We start from the raw sequence: 13,117 nt of genomic DNA, 5'->3' as shown, positions 1-13,117 counted from the left end.
CACTCGTACACACACTCTCACTCTCACCCAGTTACTCACACTCACACTCATTCACTCGTACACATTCTCTCACTCTCACACAGTTACTCACACTCACTCCTAGTTACTCATTCTCACACTCACTCATTCGTATGCACACTCTCACTCTCACACAGTTACTCACTCTCACACTCACTCACTCGTACACACTCTCTCACTCTCACACAGTTACTCACACTCACTCACTCGTACACACACTCTCACTCTCACTCAGTTACTCACACTCACTCACTCATACACACTCTCTCACTCTCACACAGTTACTCACTCTCACACTCACTCACTCATAAACACTCACTCTCACACAGTTACTCACACTCACTCACTCATACACACTCTCTCACTCTCACACAGTTACTCACACTCACTCACTTGTACACACACTCTCATTCTCACACAGTTACTCACACTCACTCACTCATACACACTCTCTCACTCTCACACAGTTACTCACACTCACTCACTTGTACACACTCTCTCACTCTCACACAGTTACTCACTCTCACACTCACTCACTCGTACACACTCTCACTCTCACACACTTACACAGATGCTCATACACACTCTCGCACTCTCACACAGTTACTCACATTCACACTCACTCGTACACACTCTCTCGCTCTCACACACTCGCACAGATGCTCATATACACTCTCTCACTCTCACAGTTACTCACATTCACACTCACTCACTTGTACACACAATCTCACTCTCACACAGTTACTCTCACACTCATTCACTCGTACACACACTCTCACTCTCACACAGGTACTCACAGTCACTCACTCGTACACACACTCTCACACAGTTACTCACTCTCACACTCACTCACTTGTACACACAATCTCACTCTCACACAGTTACTCTCACACTCACTCACTCGTACACACTCTCTCACTCTCACACAGTTACTCACTCTCACACTCACTCACTCGTACACACTCTCTCACTCTCACACAGTTACTCACATTCACACTCACTCGTACACACTCTCTCACTCTCACACAGGTACTCACACTCACTCACTCGTACACACTCTCTCACTCTCACACAGTTACTCACTCTCACACTCACTCGTACACACTCTCTCACTCTCACACAGTTACTCACATTCACACTCACTCATACACACTCTCTCACTCTCATAGTTACTCCCTCTCACACTCACTCACGCTTACACACACTCTCACTCTCACACAGTTACTCACACTCACTCACTCGTACACACTCTCTCACTCTCACACAGTTACTCACTCTCACAGTCAATCACTCGTACACACTCTCTCACTCTCACACAGTTACTCACATTCACACTCACCCGTACACACTCTCTCACTCTCACACAGTTACTCACACTCACACTCACTCAATCATACACACTCACTTTCACACAGTTACACACTCACTTTCACACAGTTACACACTCTCACACTCACACGTACACACTCTCTCACATTCACATAGTTACTCATACTCACACTCACTCACTCGTACACACTCTCTCACTCTCACACAGTTACTCACACTCATTTACTCGTACACACATTGTCACTCTCACACAGTTACTCACACTCGCTCACTTACTCATACACACACTCTCACTCTCACACAGTTACTCATACGCACACTCACTCGTACACACACTCTCACTCTCACCCAGTTACTCACACTCACACTCATTCACTCGTACACATTCTCTCACTCTCACACAGTTACTCACACTCACTCCTAGTTACTCATTCTCACACTCACTCATTCGTATGCACACTCTCACTCTCACACAGTTACTCACTCTCACACTCACTCACTCGTACACACTCTCTCACTCTCACACAGTTACTCACACTCACTCACTCGTACACACACTCTCACTCTCACTCAGTTACTCACACTCACTCACTCATACACACTCTCTCACTCTCACACAGTTACTCACTCTCACACTCACTCACTCATAAACACTCACTCTCACACAGTTACTCACACTCACTCACTCATACACACTCTCTCACTCTCACACAGTTACTCACACTCACTCACTTGTACACACTCTCTCACTCTCACACAGTTACTCACACTCACTCACTCATACACACTCTCTCACTCTCACACAGTTACTCACACTCACTCACTTGTACACACTCTCTCACTCTCACACAGTTACTCACTCTCACACTCACTCACTCGTACACACTCTCACTCTCACACACTTACACAGATGCTCATACACACTCTCGCACTCTCACACAGTTACTCACATTCACACTCACTCGTACACACTCTCTCGCTCTCACACACTCGCACAGATGCTCATATACACTCTCTCACTCTCACAGTTACTCACATTCACACTCACTCACTTGTACACACAATCTCACTCTCACACAGTTACTCTCACACTCATTCACTCGTACACACACTCTCACTCTCACACAGGTACTCACAGTCACTCACTCGTACACACACTCTCACACAGTTACTCACTCTCACACTCACTCACTTGTACACACAATCTCACTCTCACACAGTTACTCTCACACTCACTCACTCGTACACACTCTCTCACTCTCACACAGTTACTCACTCTCACACTCACTCACTCGTACACACTCTCTCACTCTCACACAGTTACTCACATTCACACTCACTCGTACACACTCTCTCACTCTCACACAGGTACTCACACTCACTCACTCGTACACACTCTCTCACTCTCACACAGTTACTCACTCTCACACTCACCCGTATACACTCTCTCACTCTCACACAGTTACTCACATTCACACTCACTCATACACACTCTCTCACTCTCATAGTTACTCCCTCTCACACTCACTCACGCTTACACACACTCTCACTCTCACACAGTTACTCACACTCACTCACTCGTACACACTCTCTCACTCTCACACAGTTACTCACTCTCACAGTCAATCACTCGTACACACTCTCTCACTCTCACACAGTTACTCACATTCACACTCACCCGTACACACTCTCTCACTCTCACACAGTTACTCACATTCACACTCACTCACTCATACACACTCTCTCACTCTCACAAAGTTACTCACTCTCACACTCACTCACGCTTACACACACTCTCACTCTCACACAGTTACTCACTCTCACACTCACTCACTTGTACACACAATCTCACTCTCACACAGTTACTCACTCTCACACTCACTCACTCATACACACACTCTCACTCATACAATTACTCACTCTCACACTCACTCACTTGTACACACAATCTCACTCTAACACAGTTACTCTCACACTCACTCACTCGTACACACACTCACTCTCACACAGGTACTCACACTCACTCACTCGTACACACTCTCTCACTCTCACACAGTTACTCACTCTCACAGTCACTCACTCGTACACACTCTCTCACTCTCACACACTTACTCAAACTCACAGCATCAGTATGAGTGAAGTGCTTCCGACAGTTACTCACACTCACACACTGACACTCGTACACACTCTCTCAATCTCCCACAGATACACACACACTCACACTCTCACACAGTTACTTCCACTCACTCTTTTACATGCTCACCCACTCTCTCTCACACTCACACACACACAAATGTGCACACTGTCTTACTCACATGCTGTCACTTCCACACACACACAAATGAACACATTCTCTCACTCATTCTCTCTCATTCCTTCACACACTGACTCTCACACACTCACACACACAGTCTTTCACTCTCTCATTCCGACTCACACTCACTCTCTCTCTCACAACTGCACACACACACACACACATACACACACACAGTCTGCCTGTTCACTGAGATCACTGAAGAGAATGTGGGAAGAGAATTGAGGAAAGGCTTGCCATGGAGTGAGGCCTGACTGACATTTGTAGCCAGGAGCAGCAGGGGGAGTGCCCAAAGAGATTCCCTGCTTTCATTTCTGTTCCATCCCTGGTCACCAGAGCTGGCTGGACCCAAATGAACTGCTCAAACTTCCTCACCATTGGAGGGACTGCAGCTTCTGAGGGTCACTCATCGGCACAGATCTCACTCCCTTGGTGGGGAGTGCAGGGGTGTGGGTGAGGGGGGCAGTGCAGGCTGGGTTGTTCCCCAACACCATTGAGAAAAGACAGCACAGGATTCTTGAGACACAGAGAGGAAAATGGAGCAGACACTACAGACAGATCCATCAGGATCACATTGAAGGTTGAGCAGGCTTGATGGGCCGAATAGTCCACTCTTCATGTTCTATTATGGAAAGTACTTTGGGATGCACAGCTGAAAGAGCCAATCCAGCCTTTGTTTGATGTTTCATGTGAGAGATAGCTCCTCTGACAGGGCAGCCCACCCTCGGTAGTGCATCCAATGTATTCTTTTTTTTATTTGATTTATTACTGTCACATGGACCCTGAGACAGTGAAAGGTATTGTTTGGCATGCTATCCAGACAAATCCTACCTTACGGCACGGTGGCTCAGTGGTTAGCACTGCTGCCTCACAGATCCTGGGTCCCAGGTTTGATCCCACCCTCGGGTGACTGTCTGTGTGGAGTTTGCACACTCTCCCCGTGTCTGTGTGGGTTTCCTCTGGGTGCTCCAGCTTCCTCCCACAGTCCAAAGATGTGCAGGTTAGGGTGGATTGGCCGTGCTAAATTGCCCCATAGTGTTAGATGCATTAGTCAGAGGGAGGTGGGTTGCCCTTCAGAGGGTTGGTGTGGACTTGATGGGCCAAATGGTCTGTTTCCACACTGTAGGGAATCTAATCTAATCTTATATCAGGGTCATAGAACTGAATGCAGAATATAGTGTACAGGCTTGGAGAAAGATTAACTAATATATGAGGGGTTCATAAGTCTGATAACAGCAGGGAAGAAGGTACTCTTAAATCTGTTGGTATGTGTTTTCAACCTTCTGTATCTTCTGCCTGACGGAAAAGGGTGGAAGAGATTCTAACCGGGATGGGAGGGGTCTTTGATGATTTTGGCTGCCTTCCTGAGGCAGTGGGAAGTGTAGATGGAGTCAGTGGGTGGGAGGCTGGTTTGTGTGATGGACTGAGCTGTGTTCACATCTCTCTGTTGTTTTTTTGTGGGTGTTGTTGGAGTTGGGGGTTGGGGGGGGGAGCGATGTGTCGCTTGAACCCATGACATTCTGACGCGCCCAGCGAGAGTCCTGAGGAAGGGAAGGGCGCTACGGGAATGCAGATAAGCTCCTTCTCAACTCAGAGCTGCGGGTGACCGGGATTGGTGTGGATGTGCTGTGACCGTGCCATCTCTAACAATTCCTTCCTTTCTCCCTGTTATTCCACCACCGACACCTCCCCACCCCATCCCCTCCCGACCCCAACACACCACCCCTCCACTTTCTTGCTCCCCCCCCCCCCCCCCAGAATGGTCTGAGACGCCATGACACCACATTGCTGAGCCCTCTCCAGCAACTGGAGAGACAGGTTAATGATCTCAGACTGGAGGCGAACCAGGCCGGTGGTGGGGACCTGGACATTGACAGCCGACCGAGTTCCGGTAAGCCACCATTTTTGGGGATTTGGTGGGGGGTGGGGGGGGGGGGGCAGTGGGGGGAAGGGGGGGGGCAGTGGGGGGAAGGGTGGGACAGGGGTTGAGTACTTATAAGGTTTGAATGATATGCTGACTTCCATAACAATGATCGAGAGTGAAATTCCTGTCACACAGAATGTCTTGCCATTATCCTATTATGTTTCCAGTCATTGGCCAGACTACATTTTTCACAAACAGGCTGACAGGATAGCTAACAATTCGGGGAGCCTTTCACTCACATTGATGCTGTCTGGTTTAGCAATCGCTCGCTCGCTGTTCACAGGAGACTCTCTGCAATGCTCACCTTCCCCCTTCTTTGAATCATCGCGTGACAGGATCAATGGTAACAGGCTAAAATAATGTAGTCGGGTTTATTTCCGAAAAACGGTTTATACAGAAGCACGGTGGCTCAGTGATGGTAAGCTCACAGCACCAGGGACCTGGGTTCAATTCCAGCCTCAGGTGACCGTCTGTGTGGAGTTTGCACGTTCTCCCCGTGTCTGCGTGGGTTTCCTCCGGGTGCTCCGGTTTCCTCCCACAGTCCAAAGATGTGCAGGTTAGGGTGGATTGGCCATGCTAAATTGCTCATAGTGCTCAGGGATGTGTAGTTTATGGGCATTAGTCAGGGGGAAATGTAGAGTAATAGGGTAGGGGAATGGGTCTGGGTTGGTTACTCTTTGGAGGGTTGGCGTGGACTTGGGCTGAATGGCCTGCTTCCACACTGTAGGGATTATATAAAGTGCATTGTGATGGCTCTGTCATTTGGGGGGATAATGGGCAACTCAGGGGGCAGTTTGAGGCAGGAGGAGGCATTGAGGCTGGGGAGGTGAGTAGGTAGTGGGGAATGTGGTGACCAGGCAGACCCCTGGTGCTCTCGGTCTCCACCTATGAGCTTCCTTCAGTGCAGGTCAGTGTAGAGTGTGTTGTTGGGTCTCAAGGGGGCAAGTGGCTCAGTGGTTAGCACTGCTGCATCACAGCACCCGGGACCCAGGTTCGATTCCACCCTCGGGCGACTGTCTGTGTGGAGTTTGCACATTCTCCCCGTGTCTGTGTGGGTTTCTTCTGGGTGCTCTGGTTTCCTCCCAAAGTCCAAAGACGTGCAGGTTAAGGTGGATTGGCCATGCTAAATTGCCCATTATGTCCAGGGATGTGTAGGTTAGGTGCACTAGTTAAGGGTAAATGTACGGTAGGGGAACGGGTTTGGGTGAGTTACTCTTCGGAGGGTCGGTGTGGACTTGTTAGGCTGAAGGACCTGTTTCCATACTGTAGGGATTCTAGGATATTCTATCCTATGAAACAAATGGTGCTGCACCATTGTGGCATTTGCCAATAGCCAAAGTAGAGTCATAGAGATGTACAGCACAGAAGCGGACCCTTCAGCCCAACTCTTCCATGCCGACCCAATATCCTAAATTAATCTGGTCCCATTTGTCCCTCCATATCCCTCCAAACCCTTCCGATTCATATCCCCATCCAGATGCCTTTTCTAATTGTACCAGCCTTCACCACTTCCCTCGTTCCATACACACACCACCCCCATGTGTGATAACATCAGATCCCTTTTAAATCTTTTCTTAAACCTATGCCCTCTGGCTTTGGACCTCCCTACCCTGGGGAAAAGAAACTGAAAGAGCTGTGAATGCCATCAATCAGAGATTAATGGAAAAGTTTAGCAGGTCTGGCAACATCTGTGGAGAGAAATCAGAGTTAACATTTCAGGTCTTGTGACCCTTCCTCAGAACTGGGAAAAAAAAGCCCTTCGCTAATCACCCTATCCATGCCCCTTTATAAACCTCTATATGGTCACCCTCAGCCTGAGTTACTTGGAGTCCCGCTTACAAAGTCCTGATCAGTGGAAAAATTGGAATTCACGGAGGGAGACAGCGGGATTAGCAGCGTTGTGGTGTTTAAAAACCACTGGCCTGTGCCTGTAGAAGCGACTCCCTGTTAGACTCGCAGTAAATTGGCCACGAAAAGCAAACAGAAAATGCTGAAAATACCCCAGGCACATCTGTCCAGACCTGTGAAGGGAGGAGATAGGTTCCAGATGTTCTTGCTTAAGGCACACAATGTCCCATGTCAAGGGTTTGAGGTCAGTTTAGGGGCAGCGTTTGATCCCTGTGTCTCTGGGTTGTCCCTGAAGTGTTCCCACCCCCGTTGCCTTTCAGTGCTGCTGTGATGGAATTGGTCTGCCTAGCCAGTTCGCTCAGCCCTTATAATAATTTCTCGGCCTGTCTCTTGAGCGTTCGTGGTTTCCTCTTCACCCTCTGTGTTAGTGCGGCTGTTTTACAATGAGCTGTCTCAGCTTCGACTGTGTCTCTCTGCCTTTCCAATTCCTTTCTCTCTTATTCCTTTCCTTTCCCCTTCTCATCGAGGGGCAGTGTGGGAAGGTGATAAGTTGGAAGGTGATTTCTTCAGATTGGCAGGCCAGGCTCGAGGGGCCGAATGGCCTGTGTTTAATTAACATTCCTTTCTGGTCTCTATCTGCCCCTGTATCTCCCCCTTTGAGAATTAGAATTAGGTTCTATTGCCACGTGTACTCAAGCACAGGAGTACAGTGAAAAGTGTACAATGTTGCCTCACACTGTACCGTCTCAGGTACAAAGTACCTCGTTACAAATCTTAGGTACTAAAATCAATTAAGTACAAAATAAACAAACAAAGAGAAAAGTGAAAACTTTGACATTACTCCAGCTGAATAACCCTCCCCGCCTCTCCTCCACTGTCTCTCTCTGTGTGCCTGGCTGTATTTGTATCGACCACTACCGTTGCATTTGTTTAGCCTCCACGTTGCAACAACGTTTTTGTAGAAAATATTGGCTCTTTAGGATGACCCTGAGGCTGCGGAAGGTGCTATGCGAATGCAGGAGTTCCGCCCCTCTTGCCCATTGCTGGGCGCCTCTGCCTCCCCCCACTGCGCATGCCCCTTCCCTCCCTGTTTCCACGCGCACTTTTCTGCTCCTTTCGTTTTAAAGCTGTACCAGGAGAGAGTCTCCCCCCCCCCCCCCCATCACTGAGCGAGCTGCTTCACAAAGTGTTTGTGTCACAAAAATGACTTGCATTTATATAGCGACTTTCCCATCCTCTGGCCGGACCAAGTTTCTTTCGTGAAACGATGGAGTGATACAGTGTTAGAGGGGGTAATGTGACCCAGGGGAGTGCCTTTTGCAGCCACTATTGTGGTCAACAGGGCAGCTAATGTGTGTGTACAACACCATGAGGGCTAGGAGTGGGAGGAAGCCATTCAGCCCTTCAAACCCAGGATCGTGCTCAATCTTCAGCTCCCACACTGTCCCCAGTTTTGAATTATCGATCGCACCCTGAGCAAGCGTGGGATGAGTGGCTCTGGGATACAGAATTCCAAACGTCATTCCCCTCTGTGTGAAAAGATTCCTCAGCTTAGCCCTAAATGGGTTGCTATCCATCCCGAGACTATACCCTCTTCTTCCAAGCTGCCTTCCTCAAGGAGATGACAGCCGAGTGGTATTATTGCTGCGCTGTTAATCCACAGACCCAGGAAAAGTCCCGGGTTCCCAGGTTCAAATCCCGCCCAGGGCAGAGGGTGGAGTTTGAATTCGCTAAAAATCTGGAATTAAGAATCTAAAGATGACCAGGAATCGATTGTTGGAAAAACCCATCTGATTCACTAATGCCCTTTAGGGTAGGAAACAGCCATTCTTACCTGGTCTACATGTGACTCCAGACCTACAACAATGTGATTGACTCTTAACTGCCCTCTGGGCAATTTGGGATGAGGCAATAAATACTGACCTAGCCAGTGATGCCCTCATCCTGTGAATGAACAATTAAAACAAAAATCCTCCTCCCTACATTGACGATGTTGAGCTCTGTCGGTATTTTGTATCACGTTTTTGGACATGGGGGCAGGTGGGACTTGGATCTTCTGACCCTGAAGTCGGGACACTACCACTGCATCACAAGAGTCTTCAGAGTTTTGGATATTTGTTTGAGATCACCTTCTCTTTGTCGAAACCCTAGAGACTATTGCCCTAACCTGTTTAATCTTCTCACACGTCCTTCTGTGTGAAGAATTTGTCTTTTTTAAAATCTCTCTCCTCTCACCTTAAATACTTTGAAGAATATTCCCCCCCTTCATCCAGCGCAGTTAAATCTTTCATGTACTCCCTCTATGGCAAGATTATCTTTCCTTCGGTAATGAGCTCAAAACTGCACACTATATTCGGTTTGTGATCTCACCAAGGCTGTATAAAATTGCAATGCAACAATTTTCCACATGACCTCAACTCTTCTTGGAATAAACGGTGACACGCTATTTGCTTTCTTGATAACGTAGCAAATTCCCAGGAATAGCAAGGGAATACTGACCAGCCCAACTGGTTTATATATGTTGGCTAAGGGATGAATATTGACCCAGACCACCCTGAGCAGTCAGAACCCATCTAGTCCTCTTCAAAATATTTAAGGTGTGAGGAGAGAGATTTTAAAAAATACTTGAGCGGCAAATTCTTCACACAGAGGGTGGTTCGCGTGTGGAATGAACTTCCTGAGGAAGCGGTGGATGTGGTACAATTACAACATTTAAAAGACACTTGGATAATTATATGACTAGGAAAGGTCTGGAGGGATATGGGCCAGGAGCAGGCAGGGGGACTAACTTAGTTTGGGCTTATGGTCAACATGGGCTGGTTGGACCGAAAGGTCGGTTTCTGCGCTGTAAGACTCTGTGATGTGGAGGTGCCGGTGTTGGACTGGGGTGGACAAAATTAAAAATCACCCAACACCAGGTTATAGTCCAACAGGTTTATTTGGAAGCACTAGCTTTCGGAGCGCTGCTCCTTCATCAGGTGGTTGTGGAGATGAAGGAGCAGTGCTCTGAAAGCAAGTGCTTCCAAATAAACCTGTTGGACTATAACCTGGTGTTGTGTGATTTTTTAACTTGGTAAGGCTCTGTGGCTCCATAAAATGGTTCCATGGGATCTTTTGCAACCCACATGAGGCGGGAAGACAGAGTCTCAACAGAGGAGGCAGTGGTCTAGTGGTATTATCACTAGATTATTAATCCAGAGACCCAGGTTCAAATTCTGTTGAGGCAGCTGGTGGAATTTGAATTCAACAAAAGTCTGAAATGAAGAAAGTAATGATGGGATTGAGGAAATCACATTAAGAACCCCATCCTCTTCACTTGAGGGAAGGGGACTGCCAGCCTTCCCCAGTCTGACCTACATGTGACTCCAGACGCACAGCAGAGCGGTTGAGTCTTGCCTGCTCTCTGGGCAATTTAGGGACGGACAAGAAATATTGGCCTCACCCAGTGATGCCCAGATTCAATGAATGAATCAGGGAAGAGAACCAATCAAATGGGAGAGGTAATGTTTCAGAAAAAAACACAAGGGTCCTTGTGTCATCAAGAGTTAATTAGGGGACAGTTAATCGTAGTGAGTCAGATGCATTCTGAAACAATCCAGTAACATTCTTGGCGATTTTTCTGGTACCTTTCCAACATTGCATTTATTGAACTGACCTTGAACTTTGCCAAAGTACAAATTAATCTCCTCGCTTTCTCACTCGCGTCCAGGGCTGAATCACCTCCAGCTTTTCCGACTGACACAAGCTTGGCTTTGTCGATCTGCTTGACATTTGTCATGCGTTTCCTTCCTGCGGAGAAAGGAAGGGCAATGGAGGGTGAGCTATCCCAGCATCCTTAGCAGCACCGAAAGCCCTCTATTAAAACTGAAGGCCATGCATGAAAAGATTTGCAATTGTAAAGCACTTTTCACAACAATAGGGTGTCCAAAAGCGCCTCACAGCCAATGAATTTGTTTTGTATTTTGTGTAAAGTGTAGTTTCTGTAGTAATGTAGGAAAAGCAGCAGCTAATTTATGCACAGCAAGCTGGTGCAGGAAAGCAAAAACACCATCCTACTCATCTCAGACGGCTGGCATCTTCTTGTTTTGTCAGGCCGGCCAACAGCATCTCTCAGTCACAGTCACACAGAATCGATCTGGTGCAGAAGGAGGGCATTCGGCCCATCCTGCCCACCCTGCTTGGCCTCGCTCCTCTGTATCAGATATCCCACAATCCCACTCCACCCAGGCATGAATGTCTGAGCCGATGCCATTCTTGCAGATAAAGAGGTGTCCCAGGGCCAACATGGATAACACGACTCACATCACTGGGAGGAGGCTTTGTTTCCCTCTTTAATGAGGTATGGGTGTAACTGGGCAGAGCAGGATTTATTACCCATTTCATAGAATCCCTACAGTATGGAAGCTGGCCATTCAGCCCAGTGAGTCCACGTCAGCTCTCTGAACAGCGGTCCACCCAGATTCCCCCCCACCCCCCACCCACCCAACCACACTAACTCTGCATTCCCCATGGCTAACCCAACTAGCCTGCACATCCCTGGACACTATGGGGCAATTTAGCATGGCCAATCCACCCTAACCTGCACACCCCTGGACACTATGGGGCAATTTAGCATGGCCAATCCACCCTAACCTACATATCCCTGAACACTATGGGGCAATTTAGCACGGCCAATGCACCCTAACCTACACATCCCTGAACACTATGAGGTAATTTAGCATGGCCAATCCACCCTAACCTGCACATCCCTGAACACTATGGGTAATTTAGCATGGCCAATCCAACTAGTCTGCACATCCCTGGACACTATGGGGCAATTTAGCATGGCCAATCCACCCTAACCTGCACACCCCTGGACACTATGGGGTAATTTAGCACGGCCAATCCACCCTAACCTGCACACCCCTGGACACTATGGGGCAATTTAGCATGGCCAATCCACCCTAACCTGCACATCCCTGAACACTATGGGGTAATTTAGCACGGCCAATGCACCCTAACCTACACATCCCTGAACACTATGAGGTAATTTAGCATGGCCAATCCACCCTAACCTACACATCCCTGAACACTATGGGGCAATTTAGCATGGCCAATCCACCCTAACCTGCACATCCCTGAACACTATGGGGCAATTTAGCATGGCCAATCCACCCTAACCTGCACATCCCTGGACACTATGGGGCAATTTAGCACGGCCATTCCACCCTAACCTACACTTCCCTGAACACTATGGGGCAATTTAGCACGGCCAATCCGCCCTAACCTACACATCCCTGAAAACTATGGGGTAATTTAGCCTGGCCAATCCACCCTAACCTACACATCCCTGAACACTATGGGGTAATTTAGCATGGCCAATCTGCCCTAACCTACACATCCCTGAACACTATGGGGTAATTTAGCATGGCCAATCCACCCTAACCTGCACATCCCTGGACACTATGGGGCAATGTAGCATGGCCAATCCACCCTAACCTGCACATCCCTGAACACTATGGGGTAATTTAGCATGGCCAATCCACCCTAACCTACACATCCCTGAACACTATGGAGTAATTTAGCACGGCCAATCCACCCTAACCTACACATCACTGAACACTATGGGGTAACTTAGCATGGCCAATCCACCCTAACCTACACATCACTGAACACTATGGAGTAATTTAGCACGGCCAATCCAC

General features: G+C 48.1%; 1 protein-coding gene across 2 annotated transcripts in view; it reads left to right on the top strand.

The window, feature by feature from the left end:
• The window catches only part of LOC140454538 (dapper 1-like), a 108,592-nt gene that overhangs the window by 74,167 nt on the left and 21,308 nt on the right, over positions 1-13,117 (top strand). For both annotated transcript variants that reach the window (XM_072549355.1, XM_072549356.1), the window contains exon 2: positions 5,420-5,552. In XM_072549355.1, coding sequence (XP_072405456.1) covers positions 5,420-5,552 — 133 coding nt within the window. The remainder of the gene's footprint in view (positions 1-5,419; positions 5,553-13,117) is intronic.

The sequence above is a fragment of the Chiloscyllium punctatum genome, chromosome 29 (assembly GCF_047496795.1).
Source record: "Chiloscyllium punctatum isolate Juve2018m chromosome 29, sChiPun1.3, whole genome shotgun sequence".
Classification (NCBI taxonomy): domain Eukaryota; kingdom Metazoa; phylum Chordata; class Chondrichthyes; order Orectolobiformes; family Hemiscylliidae; genus Chiloscyllium; species Chiloscyllium punctatum.
The sequence above is the reverse complement of the archived record's forward strand: the minus strand, read 5'-3'. Positions and strand labels throughout refer to the sequence as shown.